This window comes from Podarcis pityusensis (assembly GCF_964106645.2).
Source record: "Podarcis pityusensis genome assembly, chromosome: 18".
Lineage (NCBI taxonomy): Eukaryota > Metazoa > Chordata > Lepidosauria > Squamata > Lacertidae > Podarcis > Podarcis pityusensis.
Genome location: NC_138043.1, coordinates 1,191,440 through 1,210,456, shown reverse-complemented (window position 1 = coordinate 1,210,456; position 19,017 = coordinate 1,191,440). Strand labels below are relative to the sequence as shown.

General features: G+C 48.0%; 3 protein-coding genes across 6 annotated transcripts; 2 read left to right on the top strand and 1 right to left on the bottom strand.

Annotated features, from left to right (window-relative positions):
- Positions 1–947: 947 nt before the first annotated feature.
- Positions 948–6,971, top strand: LOC308467467 (uncharacterized protein). 2 transcript variants are annotated; one of them, XM_080989231.1, is made up of 4 exons: positions 948–1,502; positions 2,785–2,860; positions 4,280–4,370; positions 6,653–6,794. In XM_080989231.1, exons 1-3 carry the CDS (start codon positions 1,071–1,073, stop codon positions 4,357–4,359), a joined length of 588 nt encoding a protein of 195 aa, XP_080845357.1. In that variant the 5' UTR covers positions 948–1,070; the 3' UTR covers positions 4,360–4,370; positions 6,653–6,794. The 2 variants fall into 2 exon arrangements, with proteins under 2 accessions (XP_080845357.1, XP_080845356.1); XM_080989230.1 differs by having other exon boundaries at positions 951–1,502; positions 4,280–4,355; positions 6,653–6,971.
- Positions 6,972–7,371: 400 nt separating this feature from the next.
- LOC308467501 (uncharacterized protein) lies at positions 7,372–11,340 on the bottom strand. The gene is made up of 4 exons (XM_080989292.1): positions 10,872–11,340; positions 9,714–9,810; positions 8,636–8,684; positions 7,372–7,743 (listed from the first exon to the last, which is right to left on the bottom strand). The coding sequence occupies exons 1-4, from the start codon at positions 11,127–11,129 to the stop codon at positions 7,617–7,619; spliced, it is 531 nt and encodes a 176-aa protein (XP_080845418.1). The 5' UTR covers positions 11,130–11,340; the 3' UTR covers positions 7,372–7,616.
- A 161-nt stretch (positions 11,341–11,501) lies between these two features.
- On the top strand, positions 11,502–18,950 carry CCDC194 (coiled-coil domain containing 194). Of its 3 annotated transcripts, none has more exons than XM_080989236.1 (5): positions 11,502–12,484; positions 14,572–14,668; positions 15,796–15,928; positions 17,446–17,517; positions 18,538–18,950. In XM_080989236.1, exons 1-5 carry the CDS (start codon positions 12,155–12,157, stop codon positions 18,545–18,547), a joined length of 642 nt encoding a protein of 213 aa, XP_080845362.1. In that variant the 5' UTR covers positions 11,502–12,154; the 3' UTR covers positions 18,548–18,950. The 3 variants fall into 3 exon arrangements, with proteins under 3 accessions (XP_080845362.1, XP_080845361.1, XP_080845360.1); XM_080989235.1 differs by having other exon boundaries at positions 17,446–17,532; XM_080989234.1 differs by having other exon boundaries at positions 17,446–17,578.
- The last annotated feature ends 67 nt before the right edge of the window (positions 18,951–19,017 follow it).

Sequence of the window (19,017 nt, the reverse complement as noted above, 5' to 3'; positions counted from 1 at the left end):
TAAATAGGTACCGCTCCAGCGGGAAGGTAAACGGCGTTTCTGTGCGCTGCTCTGCTTGCCAGAAGCGGCTTAGTCCTGCTGGCCACATAACCCGGAAGCTGGACGCCGGCTCCCTCGGCCAATAAAACAAGATGAGCGCCACAACCCCAGAGTCGGCCACGACTGGACCTAATGGTCAGGGGTCCCTTTACCTTTACCTTTACCTTTACCTTTACGGAGAGGAGGAGACCCCTTTCCTATCTCCCGGCAGAAGAGTTTCTTTTCATGCTGCTATAGGAATTCTAAGTTATATACAGTGGTACCTTGGGTTACATACGCTTCAGGTTACAGACTCTGCTAACCCAGAAATAGTACCTCGGGTTAAGAACTTTGCTTCAGGATGAGAACAGAAATCGTGCTCCAGTGGTGCAGCGGCAGTGGGAGGCCCCATTAGCTAAAGTGGTGCTTCTGGTTAAGAAATATTTCAGGTTAAGAACGGACCTCCAGAACAAATTACCGTATTTTTTGCTCTCTAAGACTCACTTTTCCCCTCCTGTGTGTGCTTCTTATGGAGCGAATGCAGGCTGCGCAGCTATTCCAGAAGCCAGAACAGCAAGAGGGATCGCTGCTTTCGCTGCGCAGCGATCCCTCTTGCTGTTCTGGCTTCTGGGATTCAGAATATTTATTTTCTTGTTTTCCTCCTCCAAAAACTAGGTGCATCTTGTGGTCTGTTGCGTCTTATAGAGCGAAAAATACGGTAAGTGTTGCAGGGGGAAAAAGCCCCCAATCATTCCGTTTGTACAAACACGACACACACTCATAAAGACTCAATACTGGCTCTTGGATAAGGGGGAAAGGAGCAGTTTTTTTTCTTATAACAGTGCTTTCCAAATAAATAAATAAATGCAGTGGCCTGGTTCAGTTTCGATTCCTCTCGGCTGCTGGATTTCACAAATTCCCGGAAACGGAGGGAGGAGGGAGGCCCAAATCTTGTTGCTGGAGGAAGCCAGGAGGAATCACTCTTTGAGATTTGAAAGCTCGTGTTTTGAAAGCTGGAGTCGAAAGCTGGTGTTTCCCAATTTGCCTTCCCCATGGATGAACTGCAGCGGGCTGTGCGCAGATCCCTAGAGGATCTGAAGATCAAGTGGATCACTTCCACCAAGTCATGGAACAAGACCCATTTCTGGTGTGCAGCTGTCATCGTCCTCCAATTTCTTCTGTGGATCACTATGCTCCTTTCGGATCAACCGCGGGCAGTTTTGGAGCCACAATGTGACCGAGCCCAACTGCTGGCCGAGGTGGAATCTCTGAAGGAACAACTGGGAAACATGACAAAGGAGATGGAGAAAGGGAAAATGGAGAGCGACAGGGAACTGGCTGCTACAAACCGGATCCTCAGGAAGACCAATATGGCTTTGGAGAAAGCGACGAAGGTCAGAAATGATCTGCTGACCCAGCTGGCGGCTGCCAACCAGAGCCTGGGCGAGACGCAACAGCGCTGGAAGTCCTGCCAAGCTCAACTGGTAAAAATAAGGGATCTTCGAAGCTGGAAGGGACTCCTATAATAATAATAATAACAACAATAATTTATTATTTATCTGGGATGCGGGTGGCGCTGCGGGTTAAACCACAGAGCCTAGGACTTGCCGATCAGAAGGTCGGTTGTTCGAATCCCCGCAATGACGGGGTGAGCTCCCGTTGCTCGGTCCATGCTCCTGCCAACCTAGCAGTTTGAAAGCATGCCAGTGCAAGTAGATAAATAGGTACCACTCCGGCGGGAAGGGAAACGGCGTTTCCGTGCGCTGCTCTGGTTCGCCAGAAGCGGCTTAGTCCTGCTGGCCACATGACCCGGAAGCTGTACGCCGGCTCCCTCGGCCAGTAAAGCAAGATGAGTGCCGCAACCCCAGAGTCGTCCACGACTGGACCTAATGGTTAGGGGTCCCTTTACCTTTATTATTTATACCCACCCACCTGGCTGGGCTTCCCCAGCCATTCTGGGCAGCTCCCAACAGAATATTAAAAACATGACAAAACATCAAACATTAAAAGCTTTCCTAAACAGGGCTGCCTTCGGATGTCTTCTAAAAGTCAGGTAGTTGTTTATCTCCTTTACATCTGGTGGGAGGGCGTTCCACAGGGCGGGTGCCACCACCGAGAAGGCCCTCTGCCTGGTTCCCTGCAACCTTGGTTCTCGCAGGGAGGGAACCGCCAGAAGGCCCTCGGGAGATGGACCCCGGTGTCCGGGGTGGACGATGGGGGTGGAGACGCTCCTTCAGGTCTACTGTGCCGTTTAGGGCTTTCAAGGTCAGCCCCAACACTTTGAATTGTGCTTGGAAAAGTCCTGGGAGCCAATGTAGGTCTTTCAGGACTGGTGTTATATGGTCTCCACTCCCAGTCCCCAGTCTGGCTGCCACATTCTGGATTAGTTGCAGTTTCTGGGTCACCTTCAAAGGCAGCCCCACAGAGAGCGCATGGCAGTAGTCCAAGCGGGAGATAGCCAGAGCATGCACCACTCTGGAGAGAGAGTCCGCAGGGAGGTAGGATTTCATCCTGCGTACCAGATGGAGCTGGGAGACAGCCGTCCTGGACACAGAATTGCCCTGCACATCCATGGACAGCTCCTTCAGTTCTACTGGGCCTTTGAGGCCGTTTTGGGCTTTCAAGGTCTGCACCAACACTTTGAATTGTGCTCAGAAACCTCCTGGGAGCCAGTGTAGCTCTTTCAGGACTGGGTTATATGGTTGACGTGAACCAGAAATCCCCTCCAGGCACGATTTTCAAAGTATTTTTTTTCTCCTGCTATAGGACAGCACAAAAGGAAAAACCGTGTCTCTGGAGAAGGAAAGGAACAATCTACAGCAGGAGAACCAGAAGCTCCGAGGTGAGAAACCAGCAGAGATGGCGTCGTGGCGACGGCTGAGCACCACAATGCTTTGGGTTGTCCCTAACCCATAATAAGTCCAGCTTCCTCCCTCCCACTGAATGGGCTAATCCAATGCTTCACTGTGAAGCGCACCCTAACAGTGTGAAGGCAAAGATGCGCAAAGGAAGCCGTGTTTCTGCCAGGCAAAAACCAGAGGTTTCCACACCTGTCCTAGTTCATTATATTTACTTTCTTTTTAAAAAATTAAAAATTATACGATGCTAATTTATAAAGAAAATATCCCCTCTCTCTCTCTTTCTTTCTTTCTTTCTTTCTTTCTTTTTCTTTCTTCAATTCTCTTCTCTCTCTCTCTCTCTCCCTCCCTCCCTCCCTCCCTCTTCTTTCTCTCTCTCTTTCTCTTTTTTCTCTCTCTCCTTTTCTCTTTCTTTCTTTTCTTTCTTTCTTTCTTTCTCTTTCTCTCTCTCTCTCTCTCTCCCTCCCTCCCTCCCTTCCTTCCTCCCTTCCTCTCTCTTTTCTCTCTCCCTCCCTCTCTTTCTCTTCTCTTCTCTTTTCTTTCTTTCTTTCTTTCTTTCTCTCTCTCTCTCTCTCTCTTTCTTTCTTTCTCTCTCTCTCTCTCTCTCCTTCCTTCCTTCCTTCCTTCCTTCCTTCCTCCCCTCTTCTCTCTTTTCTCTCTCCCTCCCTCTCTTTCTCTTCTCTTCTTTCTTTCTTTCTCTCTCTCTCTCTCTGTCTCTCTCTCCCTCCTTTCCTTCCTTCCTTCCTCCCCTCTTCTCTCTTTTCTCTCTCCCTCCCTCTCTTTCTCTTCTCTTCTCTTCTCTTCTCTTCTTTCTTTCTTTCTTTCTTTCTTTCTTTCTTTCTTTCTTTCCCTCCTCCCTCCCTCCCTCTCTCTCTTCCTCTTTCTCTATATACATAAGATGACATGGAATCAGCTAACTATCGCAGGAAAACATATTCTTCATGGGCTTCACCCTGAAGAACACATTTGGCTCCTTTGCAAATGGCGGACAGTCTGGAAATTTTAATAAATAAACCCCTTTTTGCAATGGGGTGGCGTTGAACAATTTCATTTGCAGCTGCGCTCCCTTGGGCCTCAGATGTTCTGGGCTTTGTCAGTTCATACAAGGCCCTTGAGGCAAAAGCAGTGTGTGAATCGTGGAATTGTAGAGTACGAATGGGCACCCCAGTGGTCATCTAGCCCAACCCGTTGCAATGCAGGGATCTTGGCCAAAGGAGCCGCGGCCGATGGCCTGGGGAGATTTCTGGGGGCCAGACAGAGAGTCCATGGAGGCCACATTTCTCCCACAGGCCTGGTATCCCTCATTCCTGGCCATGCGGGGAGAGAGAGGGAGATTTCCAAAAGTCATCTGTCGAGGTGGAATAGGTGGGAAATCTGAAAGACGTTTGCTTTCTTTTTCAAAGGGAAAATTGACGGCCTTGTGCAGCAGCTGTCCAGTCGAGAAAGAGAGTTGGAGAGCTGGAGGAATAACCAGCAATGGTAAGAGCGTCTAGGGTGAGTTCATATTTGTTTTTGCATTTCCTGCTGGGTGGGTCGAAGTTTCGTACAATCCCCCAGGCCCGGATTTAGGTTTGATGAGGCCCTCAGCTCCTGAAGGTAATGGGGCCCTTTCTATGTCCAGCTGTCCTTTGTCCACAACAAATTGTCGCTGTTTTTTTGTGTTGAATATATGCTATATGGTAATTTACGGACCTCATAGGTATCTCAAGACATTAGCCCGTGTTCCTCTGCAACTAGTCCATGCAGAATGTAGGCACCCTATATATAGGTAAAGGGACCCCTGACCATTAGGTCCAGTCGTGGCCGACTCTGGGGTTGCGGCGCTCATCTCGCTTTATTGGCCGAGGGAGCCGGCGTACAGCTTCCGGGTCATGTGGCCAGCAGGACTAAGCTGCTTCTGGCGAACCAGAGCAGCGCACGGAAACGCCGTTGACCTTCCCGCCGGAGTGGTACCTATTTATCTCCTTGCACTGGTGTGCTTTCGAACTGCTAGGTGGGCAGGAGCCCCTATATATAGAAAGGAGCAAAACAGTGATATTTGAGGGAGCAGGCTAGCAGGCGGGGCCCATGACTTACATCACAGGAGCCTACACAACACAAAACACTGCTGCTATATGTAGGTTCCATTTTATACTTTTTTATCTTATATTTTGGAAATGGACATCCAGGTTTTTTTCCCTTTAAATTTTTTTGGGGGCCCCCAATCCAGCACTGAATCCAGCAGCCCAAAAACCCTGAAAAGAGTACAGTGTTTCCTTGGTTCTCAAACGCCTTGGTACCAAAACAACTTGGAACCCCAATACTGCAAACCCAGAAGGAAGTGTTCCAGGTTGCGAACTTTTTTCGGAAGCCGAACGTGCTCCGTTTTGAGTGCCACGCTTCCGATTTGAGTGTTATGCTGAGGTCTGTCTGTTTATTTGCTATTTATTTTGCGTTTTTGTTTTTGCGGCTCTTTTCCATTTTGTTTTCATGTGGAACTGACAGATTGATTGTGTGACTGCAGTGCATTGCTTATCGCTTTCATTTTATGGATCGGTGGTCTCGTTAGATAGTAAAAATCCATGTTAAATTGCTGTTTTGGGGGTTGTTTTTAAAAGTCTGGAACGGATTAATCCGTTTTGCATGGCCGTCTATGGGAAAGCGCGCCTCAGTTTTGGAACGCTTTGGTTTTGGAACGGACTTCTGGAACAGATTAAGTTTGGCAACCAAAGTACCACTGTACTTGATGACTCGCAAGGTTGTTAAAATGTATTTTAAAAAGATCCAAATTATGCAGGAATTGTGTCAAGGGGCAGAGGGAACATTAATGCACATGTGGTGGCCATGGAAACAAGCCAAAGATTATTGGGAAATTATCTATCAACCAACCAACCAATAACAGAAATTGATACTTATTTATTATACCATCTATACATCGTTTTCATATACTTTTCTTTCAGCAGAGAACAGTCAGTAAATTTCAAATCTACCTTCCACAGCTTTCCCCAGTCCTCAAATTGTATATTGTGTCCTATAAGGAGGACCCGATTCAATGGACCGCATTCTCTTAGATTTCCCTTTGCACAGCAGACCTCACCAACTGATGCTGAGCAAAATGTCGGACCTCCGGCCCATAACTCGGAAAAGAAGCCAAAAGAGGTTTCTGCTGGCAGACCGGGGCAAAGATATCACTGCCTTAGTAGCTTCCTTTTTAGCCGCAATTCTACCCAAAAGGGTTATCCTTTTGGAAAATAGACAGGGCGTAGCAGGACATCCAAATGCACATGACTATGTTGTTGTTGTTGAGTCGTTTAGTCGTGTCCACCACTTCGTGACCCCCTGGACCAGAGCACGCCAGGCCCTCCTGTCTTCCACTGCCTCCTGCAGTTTGGTCAAACTCATGTTGGCACCTTCGAGAACACTGTTCCACCATCTCATCCTCTGTCGTCCCCTTCTCCTTGTGCCCTCCATCTTTCCCAACATCAGGGTCTTTTCCAGGGAGTCTTCTCTTCTCCTGAGGTGGCCAAAGTCTTGGAGCCTCAGCTTCAGGATCTGTCCTTCCAGTGAGCACTCAGGACTGATTTCCCTCAGAATGGAAAGGTCTGATCATCTTACACGCGGCCGTAGTGTGTCCTTATAACCCTTGATAGCTTCACCCTCGTCCTTTTAATGATCCCAGTGACTTGAAATGTTTTATACTGTGATGCCAGTAAAGGTTCTTGATTTGATTTGGGACGGCATCGCCCCGGAGGTAGCCCGATTGACCCAGTATTTCCCCAACCGCTTTGTCTTTCCAGGGTTCAAAACCAGATGCGAGAGGAACGGCAGAATTACCAGCAGCAGAATGTCGCCTTTGATATAACCAAGAGCCCCTGGCTGATGGCTGTTGTGTTTTTCTTCCTCCTCCTAGTCTGTGTTGTCCGCCTATGCCAGTGAAGTGAAGTTGCTATGGCAGATATGAACATTCAAAAAAAAGCAACTTCTTTGGGAAAAGAAGCATTATCCAGATCCCCCCCCCCAAAAAAAACTTTAACTCATCATATAATCATTCCCCAGAAAGTCTTCACCTCTTTACAAGGCCACCAGGTGTGGTAGAATAAACCTTCCCTTTCTTTACATTTCCAACGCTCATTGGTTCTTGTCTTGTACATTTTAGCAAGCTTAGCTAGACAGCATCTTAAAAAGCAGAGATATCACCTTGCCAACAAAGGTCCGTATACTTCAAGCTATGGTTTTCCCAGTAGTGATGTATGGAAGTGAGAGCTGGGCCATCAAGAAGGCTGATCGCCGAAGAATGGATGCTTTTGAATTCTGGCACTGGAGGAGACTCTTGAGAGTCCCACGGACTGCAAGAAGATCCAACCTCTCCATTCGGAAGGAAATCAGCCCTGAGTGCTCACTGGAAGGACAGATCCTGAAGCTGAGGCTCCAAGACTTTGGCCACCTCAGGAGAAGAGAAGACTCCCTGGGAAAGACCCTGATGTTGGGAAAGATGGAGGGCACCAGGAGAAGGGGACGACAGAGGACGAGATGGTGGGACAGTGTTCTTGAAGCTACCAACATGAGTTTGACCAAACTGCGGGATGCAGTGGAAGACAGGAGTGCCTGGCGTGCTCTTGTCCAGGGGGTCACGAAGAGGCAGACACGACTAAACAACAGCTGGTGTTAAATACCATCTGTGCATCATTTTCAGGCTAGGACTTAATACGTTGGCGATCTGTCGATTTGAACGACGGCGGGCATCTCTGCCTCTCTGGCTCCTCAAACCAGGAGTACCATGGCCAATGTGAGCAGAGATGTCAGGTCACCATAGAGATGGATTCCACTGCTGGCTGGCAGCCTCCTTTGCTGCTGCCGAAGATGGGCGATGATTTCTTCCTGGTGTTTGCTGTGATGGAGAAAGGCAGAAAGCAAGAAATCAGCTCATGGAGAAAGCGCTGCCCCAAGGCCATTCCAAACAGTGTGTCAAATCAGTGCATCGACTGCGTTGCACGATACGTGCCCGATTCTCTCACAAGGGGTCCGTCTAACCTACGGTTCGCTAGTACAGGGGTACCTTGGTTCTCAAACGCCTTGGTACTCTAATGCCTTGGTTTCCAAACACCGAAAACCCGGAAGTAAGTGTATTCCAGTTTGCAAACATTTCTTAGAAGCCGGACGTCCGACGCGGCTGTCGGCTATTGTTTCCGGGGCGCCTGAGCCAATCAGAAGCCGCGCCTTGGTTTTCGAACATTTTGGGAGCCGAACGAACTCCCAGAATGGATCAAGTTTGGCGCTTTTGTCTTTCCTCTTTCTTTTGCGTTTTTTGTTTTTGAGGCCTTTTCAGTTCATTTGTTTTTGTGACTGTGTGGAACCCAGTTCAGCTACTGATTGATTGATTGATTGTTTCTCCCCTGAAAATAGGGACGTCCTATTCCATCCCCTCCGACGTTTCTCCCCTGAAAATAGGGATGTCCTATTTCATCCCCTCCAACGTTTCTCCCCTGAAAATAGGGACATCCTAATCTGTCCCCTCCAACATTTCTCCCCTGAAAATAGGGACGTCCTATTCCATCCCCTCCAATGTTTCTCCCCTGAAAATAGGGACGTCCTATTCCATCCCCTCCAATGTTTCTCCCCTGGAAATAGGGATGTCCTATTCCATCCCCTCCAACGTTTCTCCCCTGAAAATAGGGACGTCCCATTCCATCCCCTCACCAGAACAGAACCAGATGCCTCATTGCTCACCAACCCACCCCCAACAGCACCTTCCTCATAAGTTGGACGTGGGTCTCACTTACGTTACACCTTGAAGCATCTGTGTCCAGTTTTTCAGGAGCGTGACCTCGTCTGGGAAATGGGAAAAAGAGGGCGGTTTTCATCCCCCCAAAACACAAAGGCCTGGGTGGCAAAACACCTGTTTTTCATGCCAAAGGCTTCACCGTTTGAACGGCGATGCCCATCAACTTTCATATAACTTTCAAATATTTTATTGGTGTAGGGACGAGGGTGGCGCTGTGGGTTAAAATAGATAGATGATAGATAGATAGATAGATAGATAGATAGATAGATAGATGATAGATAGATAGATGATAGATAGATATAGATAGATAGATGATAGATAGATAGATAGATAGATAGATGATAGATAGATAGATAGATAGATGATAGATAAAAAATTAAAAAAATGTCCAGTAGCACCTTAGAGACCAACTAAGTTTGTTCTTGGTATAAGCTTTCGTGTGCATGCACACTTCTTCAGATTGATAGATAGATAGATAGATAGACAGACAGACAGACAGACAGAAATAGATAGATGATTGATAGATGATAGATGATAGATAGATGATAGATATAGATAATAAATGTTTATTTGTACCCCGCCCTCCCCAGCTAGAGCTGGGCTCAGAGAGGCTAATATAGATAATACAATATGCATGAAAACAAGCAATCAATCGATTAATTAAAATTAAAACTGGACAAATGACAATCCTCAGGTTAAAATTGAAAGCGGTTAATACTCACCAGAACCAACTGTTTCCACTGATATTATAAGGACCTGTGATAGATAGATAGATGATAGATAGATAGATAGATAGATAGATAGATGATCGATAGATAGATAGATAGATAGATAGATAGATAGATAGATAGATAGATGATATAGCACTTGGGGAGGTTGCCGGGTAGAGCAGGTGAGGGGTGTGGCTTAAGAAAGGGGTGTGGCCTGGGAAGAAGCCCCTGAGGGCCATGTGGAGAGGTTTGGGGGGCCGCCAAGCCTGAGATCCCAGTTCTGCTCTCCGCTCCTCGCCCCCCTCCAGCCCCAAACCACCTCCACCTAGGATCTTCCCAAAGCTTTTGAACATCCCAGAATCTCACCTTCCAGGCCTTTAATTTCCAGTTCCTTCAGGCCCAAGCGGGTCTTGATCTGGGTCATTTCGGAGCTCAGGCTGGAGGCGTTGGCTTCTAGAGCTCTCTGCCCCGAGGCAAAACATCAACAACGAGAAAAAAAAAAGGATTTCCTTTCACTTTTAATTTGCATATCGCCTTTCTATATTACAAGGCACAAGAAAATCAATAGCAAATGAGAGATAAACTCGGTAGGAACCAGGAGAAGAATCAGAATCCCAAAATAAATTTACCTCGCCCCTTTACTGCAAACGCCTTTAAAAAATAAATAAAATTAAGACCATTTTATTTCAGTAAACATTTTCAGGATTTTATGTTTTCTGCTGCTGCTTTAAATTGCTGTGGCTTGTTTGTTTTATACTGAATTTTATCTTTATCCTTTCTTGTTTTGGTTTTTCTGCAAACCGTTCTGTATGACTTGTTTTTATTACTGCTTGTTAGCCGCCCTGAGCCCGGCCTTGGCTGGGGAGGACGGGGTATAAATAAAAAATATTATTATTATTATTATTATTATTATTATTATTATTAGATTGATTGGTATTAGTAATTGTATTATAATTTGGCATTGTTATAGGTAAAGGCAAAGGACCCCTGCATGGTTAGGTCCGGTCAAAGGCGACTATGGGGTTGTTTTTATTATTACAGGTAGGTAGTTGTGTTGGTCTGCCGTAGTCGAAACAAATTAAAATGAAATGAAAAAATTCCTTCCAGTAGCACCTTAGAGACCAACTAAGTTATTGGTATGAGCTTTTGTGTGCATGCACACTTCTTCAGATATTATTATTATTATTATTATTATTATTATTATTATTCCTTATATTTGCTCCTTGCAAACACCCGGAACCCTTCAAACTTTGAGAATCAACCAGATTTGCAAAGTGCGGTTGGATAATTCCGATTGCAACCGCCTATATTTTCCCGTTTCGCAGATATTTTAGCAACAAAGACTTTACGCAAAACAAAAGGTCGTTTCCTTTGGCTTCATTCTGCCCTCCCCTCTCTTATTTTGCCCCTTCTTGCGACCGCGTATCCAATTCCAACCTGTTTACAAACTTATCCGTTACATTTCCTTTCCGATTCCCTTTCTCCTTTTTTTGCAACCATCCTGCGATTTTATTTGCGGCTTACCGTGCGGTTCTGGCACGACTCCCAGCGCTTCGCGGCGGCTTGCAGGGTCCGGTTCACTGTTCCCAGGGAAGCCAGGCTGCTGGTGGCGTTGCTGCCCTCTCCCCAGTTCCCTGTCTCCGTCGCCCTTTCGTGGTGCGCAGCAAAATGCGCCAGCCCGGCCACCAAGATGAGGATGGCGGCGAACTCCAGCGCCGCCACGGCGACCCAGAGTTTGCGCTTCCCCCAGCGGAGACTGGGAGAGCTTTCCTTCTCTTCCATGGTTTGGAGTGGGTGCAAAGGGGTGCGGGAACCCCAAAACCCAAAAAGCGGCCCGAAAGGTCTTCCCCACCCGCTTCTCCGAGCCCCTCAGGGAGTTGGAACGGAGGGCACCCAAAAGGCCGGGGAAAAGAGCTCACCCGTTCCCAAAGTTGCGCACGGATAAACAGGTCATTCTCCGGAGAGGAGCTGCGTATCCGACTGAATTTGGAAGGGATCCTGCTCCCCGCTGAGCAAATCTGAAAGGAAGAGGAAGAGCAGGCGGGGGGAGACCAGGAGGCAGGGCTAGGGAATAGCAGCCTTCCTGGTGTTGCTTCGTGTAACGCATTATTATTATTATTATTAGCTGCCACGTGGGGGATTCTTGAATGAAAATAGGGACGTCCTATTCCATCCCCTCCAACGTTTCTCCTCTGAAAATAGGGACGTCCTATTCCATCCCCTCCAACGTTTCTCCCCTGAAAATAGGGACGTCCTATTCCATCCCCTCCAACGTTTCTCCTCTGAAAATAGGGACGTCCTATTCCATCCCCTCCAACGTTTCTCCTCTGAAAATAGGGACGTCCTATTCCATCCCCTCCAACGTTCCTCCCCTGAATAGGGACATCGTAAGAAAAAGCGGGACATTCTGCGATCAAATCAGAAACCGGGATGGCTTCTGCCAATCCCTGGAAAATAGGGGACACTGGGAGGTTCTGATATCGCTATATCACGATATTTAGCTGCTGATACGTCCCGGTGTTGAAAACAAGATATCAGCCCAGCCCTAGCACTTTGCCGAGGTCGAATTACTTGGTGATTTTTTTAAAGGGCTGGATATAATTTAAGGGCTCAGGCAAACCCATCAACTCCTGGCCAAAAAAAGGCCACAAATAACTCCCTTGTGGTTTTCTTCCCTGCGGCCTGTGGTGAGCCACAGATGAAGGGTTTGTGTGGTCGCTGTGAAACCCACGCAGAGCGATTATAGTGAGAGGAGTACGACCAGCGGCACAGTCTCTCTCCTGCCAGGAAGAAGAAGAAGGAGAAGAATGGATCCCTCGGCCGTCAAAGCCACCCTGAAGGTCCTGGGCTTGTGTGCGGTTCTCCTTCTGGTGTTGGCCGCCGTGACCGTATCCGTGGCCGTCATGGCGTGGCACTCGGAAGCGGCTCGCCAACTCAGGAGGTGCCGGGAGCAGGTGGCGAACGAGACTGCGGCTCTTGGGGACAAGGTGGCCGAGCTGGAACGGGAACGGGCCAAGCGCGAGAAGCAGCTGGAGAAGCTGGCCCAGCGAGAGAAGGACTTGCAGAAGCAGCTTGGCCAAGCCAAAGAGAGCAGGAAGAGGCTCAACGCCACCTTGATGGGCTGCTTGGAGAACGTGGTATTTTGGGCTCGGGTGGGCGGGGAACGTTGTAGCCCCTATTTTCAGGGGAGAAACGTTGGAGGGGATGGAATAGGACGTCCCTCTTTTCAGGGGAGAAACGTTGGAGGGGATGGAATAGGACGCCCCTCTTTTCAGGGGAGAAACGTTGGAGGGGATGGAATAGGACGTCCCTATTTACATTGGAGAAACGTTGGAGGGGATGGAATAGGACGTCCCTATTTACATTGGAGAAACGTTGGAGGGGATGGAATAGGACATCTGTATTTTCAGAGGAAAACGTTGGAGGGGATGGAATAGGACGTTCCTATTTTCACGGGAGTAACGTTGGAGGGGATGGAATAGGACGTCCCTATTTACATTGGAGAAACGTTGGAGGGGATGGAATAGGATGTCCCTATTATCATGGGAGAAACGTTGGAGGGGATGGAATAGGACGTCCCTATTTTCAGGGGAGAAACGTTGGAGGGGATGGAATAGGACGTCCCTATTTTCATGGGAGAAACTTTGGAGGGGACGGAATAGGACGTCCCTCTTTTCAGGGGAGAAACATTGGAGGGGATGGAATAGGACGTCCCCATTTTCACGGGAGAAACGTTGGAGGGGATGGAATAGGACGTCCCTATTTTCAGGGGAGAAACGTTGGAGGGGATGGAAAAGGACGTCCTCATTTTCACGGGAGAAACGTTGGAGGGGATGGAATAGGACGTCCCTATTTTCAGGGGAGAAACGTTGGATGTTATGTGCTGGCTCTGTGCAGATCTGGGCTCCAGCTGTTTACCCCTGGCGTAAAGAACCCTAAACCCTTTTTTTTGGAAACTCTATTTTGAGACAGTCCGGGGCAGAGACAGCTTATTCCGAATGTCCGCCACGCCTCTCCAAAGCTCTTTTTTCGGGCAGACGTATAATTTTTATACGCCTCCAGGTACACTCTGCAAGGCCGCTGAGCCCCAGCTTCTCAGAAAAAACACATCCTACCGCACAGTCGCTGGCCCAGCTGGAAGAAGGCCAAGATTCAGGGACCTTGAGAGCCTTTTCGGTCCTCCTGGAGAAATATAAACAGACACAATAGCAGCCTTTTCCTGGGAAAAGCCCAACTCTGGAAAACGAATCACTCACCTCCATTGTTCTCCTTCCAGCAATTTCCTTTTCAGCTGGTGGAGGTGGTACGGCAGGAAAAGGGAGTTTGGGGAGGTTTTTGTGGGGCCTGAGTCCATTTCCTTTGCCTGCGATTGTCCCCATTTCTCGAGGTTTTGCAGAAGCGTCCAGATTTTGTTCGTTTTTAGTTTTGTCCTGGCTTTCCCGTGCTCTCTTGTGCATTGGCAAACCGCCAGTCGTGTCCTAGTCAAGAGCTCATCAAGACAGACAGAGCCTCTTTCACAGAATGGCAGAATTGGAAGGGACGTCACATTTCACCCAGTCCAACCCCCTGCCCAAAGGGTGAATTTACAGCTTTGCTTTGCCATTGTTGAAAGCATTCATGGTTTACATTTAGTTTTTCCTTCGGGTGGCGCTGTGGGTTAAACCGCAGAGCCCAGGGCTTGCTGATCAGAAGGTCGGCGGTTCAAATCCCCATGATGGATGGGGTGAGCTCCTGTTGCTTGGTCCCTGCTCCTGCCAACCTAGCAGTACGAAAGCACGTCAAAGCGCAAGTAGATCAATAGGTACCACTCCGGCGGGAAGGTAAACGGCATTTCCGTGCGCTGCTCTGGTTCGCCAGAAGCGGCTTAGTCCTGCTGGCCGCATGACCCCGAAGCTGTACACCGGCTCCCTCGGCCAATAAAGTGAGATGAGCGCCGCAACCCCAGAGTCGTCCACAACTGGACCTAATGGTCAGGGGTCCCTTTACCTTTACCTAATTTTTTGGGTGGCCCCAAGAGAGTGGGGCCCTAAGCTAGAGCTTGTTTAGCTTATATGTAAATCTGGCACTGGCGACGGCAGACCCTCCCCCCTTGCCTGTTTCTTCAAAGGTGGGGCGTGGCCACAGGTGGGAGGGTGCTGTGTGGGTGTGGTCTAAAGAAGGGGCGGAGCTACAAGCCCAGGACCCACATCTTAAGAGAAGCTGCCTCACTCCGTCTCTCTTGCAGACCCTCTTGGATGCCAACCTGACGGTGCTCCACGGCGAGATGTTCACCCTCCAGGCTGAAGGGGTGGAGATGGACGGTCGTAACAGCGCCCTGCTGGGTAAGAACAATAATAATTGCAATAAGGATGATTTATTACTTGTATCCCGCCCATCCAAGTTGCAGATGTTACAAGGGGAGAGCCAGTGAAAAGTCATCTGTAATGGTTTCTTTATAGGTCTTGTAAGGTCAAAGCTTACTGGGAAACAATGTATAATGAATTGAAAAAGATGTTAATAATAATAATAATAATAATTTATTATTTATACCCCGCCCCTCTGGCTGGATTTCCGGTCCTACAAACCTGCCTGGGCTCCGAGGTATTCGTGGGCCTCCCTTCCTTCAACCCTGCCCCCCTCAAAGGCACCCTCAGTGGCAACCCACGGCAGGGCCTTCTCGGTGTTGGCTTCCTCCCAGATTCTGCCACATTAGTTGGTTTAGAACGTTATAAAGGCGTCATATGAATGTGACACCAGAGGGAGACGTAGAGCCAAAATTGGAAGTCGATGGTAATTTCCATTGTGAGCTTTTATAACAGTTTTTTTTCCATAGCGATTTTTTATAGCTGTGTAGATCCAGCCTGGAACTTTCTCCCTGGAGAAACTAATAATAATAATAATAATAATAATAATAATAGTAGGAAGTCAATGGTAATTTCCACTTTGAGCTTTTATAATGGGTTTTTTTCCATAGCGATTTTTTATAGCTGTGTAGATCCAGCCTGGAACTTTCTCCCTGGAGAAGCTAATAGTAGTAGTAGTAATAATAATAATAATAATAATAATGGCCAAAATTGGAAATCAATGGTAATTTCCATTGTGAGCTTTTATAGCGGTTTTCTTCCCGTAGGGTTTTTTATAGCTGTGTAGATCCAGCCTGGAACTCTCTCCCTGGCGAAGATAATAATAATAATAATAATAATAATAATAATAATGGCTGAAATTGGAAATCAATGGTAATTTCCATTGTGAGCTTTTATAGCGGTTTTTTTCCATAGCGTTTTTTTAATAGCTGTGTAGATCCAGCCTGGAACTTTCTCCCCGGAGAAGCTAATAAGCTAATAATAATAATAATAATAATATTTTCCCCTACCTTGTTGGAGAAGGGGTGGGTTTGGAAGAAGCATGGAAAGCTTTTTCTGCATTGTGCCATTCTCAAGCCCGTCTCTCGGCTCTTTCCCCCTCGCAGCGGAGATGTCCCGGTGGCGGCAGCAGGCAGCCGGCTTGGAAGAGCGGCTGGAGGCAGCGGCGGGAGAAAAGGCCGCGGCCAAGGCGGAGAGGGAGCACTGCGAGGCGCGGCAGGCGGCGCTGCAGGAAAGCGTGTGAGTCGAGTCTCCGTGGCGCTTTCGACCGTTGCAGAGCAACAAATCACAGAATCTAACACAGAGGTCAGCAACCTAAGGCCCATGGGCCGGAAGCAGCTCATGGGGGTCGCTTAACCGGCCCATGAGCTGCTCCCGAACCTAGCTGCCCGCTCAGCGGGTCCCCGCGTGTTGCGCTAAACCGGAGCAGAGCGGGGACTCTCTTCCGCGGCTTCGGAAATCGCTTCTGCGCATGGCCAGACGCTGAAAATCGCTTCTGCGCAGGCACGGTTCTGGGCGTCTGGGCATGCGCAGAAGCGATTTCCGGCGTTGCACTGCCCCTGATCTAGCAGAGCAGTCCTAGCTAAAAGGTGGTCAAACGAAGAAGGAAGTCAAAAGTAGAGAGTTGTGCTGCGTGACTCGTCCTTTTGTTACCCGGACAGGTGAGGTCACGCCCATCTTCTGTCACATGCAAAAGGAAGGATGCCCCAGCCAGGAGGAACAGGAAGTTTTGACTGGCTGGACCAAACATCCCATTGCATGTCTTCTCTAGGAAAACAAGGAATGTTGTACTTGACTGCCTCTCATGGATCACGTCCCATACAGTAGCTCCTCAAATCTTTCTAAATATATTTATCTTGTGGGAACGTTCAGGGTGGCAGGAGAGGATATATTGTTTATTCATATCCTTCCTAAACTTGCGCTAGCAAGTTCCTTTCCTTAGCAAAGTTTACATTCCCCTTTTACACGCACAGCAGATAGCTGGTCGCAGGCTCGTGTGAGCCTCTCACTATTATACAATTCAGTCAGAAGTTTACTCACACGTTCAGTTCACAGATGGATCCCTGAAGGCAGACTTAGTTACAAAGTATATACATGTGGATCTACCCCATATGGGGAAATACATTCCCCTTTTACATGCACAGCAGATGGCTGGTCGCAGGCTCATGTGAGCCTCTCACGATTATACAATTCGGTCTGTCTTCAGATTGAATTGTACGTTCCTGCTAAGTTCCCTTGAATCCCTCTTAAAAGAATAAAGACGCCACAATCTTGTTCAAAGTCAATAAAGGACTTTTACTCACATCAGTTCACAGTTGGATCCCTGAAGGCAGACTTAGTTACAAATATGTACCTGTGGATCTGCCCCATATGGGGGGATAATCCCAGTGATTCTGCTGGGAGAGCAGTCCTAGCTAAAAGCTGGTCAAACGAAGAAGGGAGTCAAAAAGAGAGAGGTGTGCTGCCTGACTCGTCCTTTTGTTACCTGGACAGGTGAGGTCACGCCGATCTTCAATCACATGCAAAAGGAAGGATGCTCCAGCCAGAAGGAACAGGAAGTTTCGACCGGCTGGACCAAACATTCCCTCGCATGTCTTCTCTAGCATCGCAAGGAATGTTGTACTTGACTGCCTTTCATGGATCATGTCCCACATATATTGGTGATAATTTGATGTACAGATAATCTGTCGGGGGAAGAGTCGCATCAGTCCGCCTCCCACTTCCTGACGTCTCTTTTTCGCCTTTTATCTCCCCAGGCACGGCTACCTGTCCGAAATCGCCTCCCTCCACCGTCGCCTTCAAGGGCGCCCGTCATCCTCCGGTCGCAGGTGTCCCCCGTTCCGGTACTTATTGTGGGGGCTGGTGATCTTTTTCATTCTTGACCCGCTCGTAAGTTTTCAGAGCCGAGAGGGTTCCCCTGGGGCGATCCCTTGCGCCAAAGGGTGGCGATCACCCTGTCGCGAGAAAAAGATTTGGCATCCGTCACTCCGGCTTGACTTAACCCGGCGCAATCGAAATTTATTCCGCCCCCCATTGCGAATCAGGTTTATTTATCGAAATTTGCAGGGTTTGAGCTGTTTGCAAGGAGCAAATTGAAAAACGGAAGTCATAGCTCAACGCAAGAGATGCTTCAAGGTAAAGGGACCCCTGACCATTAGGTCCAGTCGTGGCCGACTCTGGGGTTGCGGCGCTCATCTCGCTTTACTGGCCGAGGGAGCCGGCGTACAGCTTCCGGGTCATGTGACCAGCAGGACTAAGCCACTTCTGGCGAACCAGAGCAGTGCACGGAAACGCTGTTTACCTTCCCGCCAGAGCAGTACCTATTTATCTACTTGCACTTTGACGTGCTTTCGAACTGCTAGGTTGGCAGGAGCAGGGACCGAGCAACGGGAGCTCACCCCGTCTGGGGGGATTCAAACCACCGACCTTCTGATCGGCAAGTCCTAGGCTCTGTGGTTTAACCCACAGCGCCACCCAACCCACAGCGCCACGGAAGCCGTAGCTCAACGCAAGGGATGCTTCAAGAGCTTCCCCCAAATTCAACTGGAAAAGCAGCTTCGCTTCATGCAAACAGCTCAGAGTCTGAACATTTTGATAATCAACCTGATTTCCAATGGAGGTTGAATAATTCCGATTGCGACTGCAGAACATCGTGGATGGTGGATGGGAAGTCAATGGAATGTCTATGGGGAAACGTGTGAAATTTAACAATTAAATAGATAAATGTTTTTTTAAGGGAACCTACATATTCCATGTTGCTAGTTGCTGCTGGTTAATATAAAATTGAATTGCTTCTTCTGTGTTTTTGTTTTAACTCGCTTTCATTCGTTTTGTTGTTGTTGTTTCAGGAAAGGCTGATCTTTCTCCTCTAGAGCAACTTACCCGATGCCTTCGTTCAAAGTCACAGATAAATACCAAATTCAGATGCAGCTTTGGGGGAATTGGCAGTGGGGAGAGACAGATTATTAAACCAGATTGGAATTATAGAACTGTAGAGCTGGAAAGGACCATGAAGGACATCTAGAAATGCAGGAATATTCTGGGATGATTCAGATCTGTCAGATCACAATTTAAATAAATTTAAATAAAAAAAATTAATTTAATGTTCAAATAAAACGCTGTTCTCTGACCCAGCCAAGTAAGTCTGCCTTGTTGTGGTTTTTCCTCTTGATGTTTCCTTCTCCCTTGCAGAAGCAAGGAGCACAACATTAAAAAGATTGCTGGTGGATCGCGATTCTCTGCTGCAGGCCTGCTTAGATCTGAGTAAAAGGCGCTAGGATTTTTTCCTTGGGTTACTGGAAACAAAAACACCGAAAGAAAAAACCTGG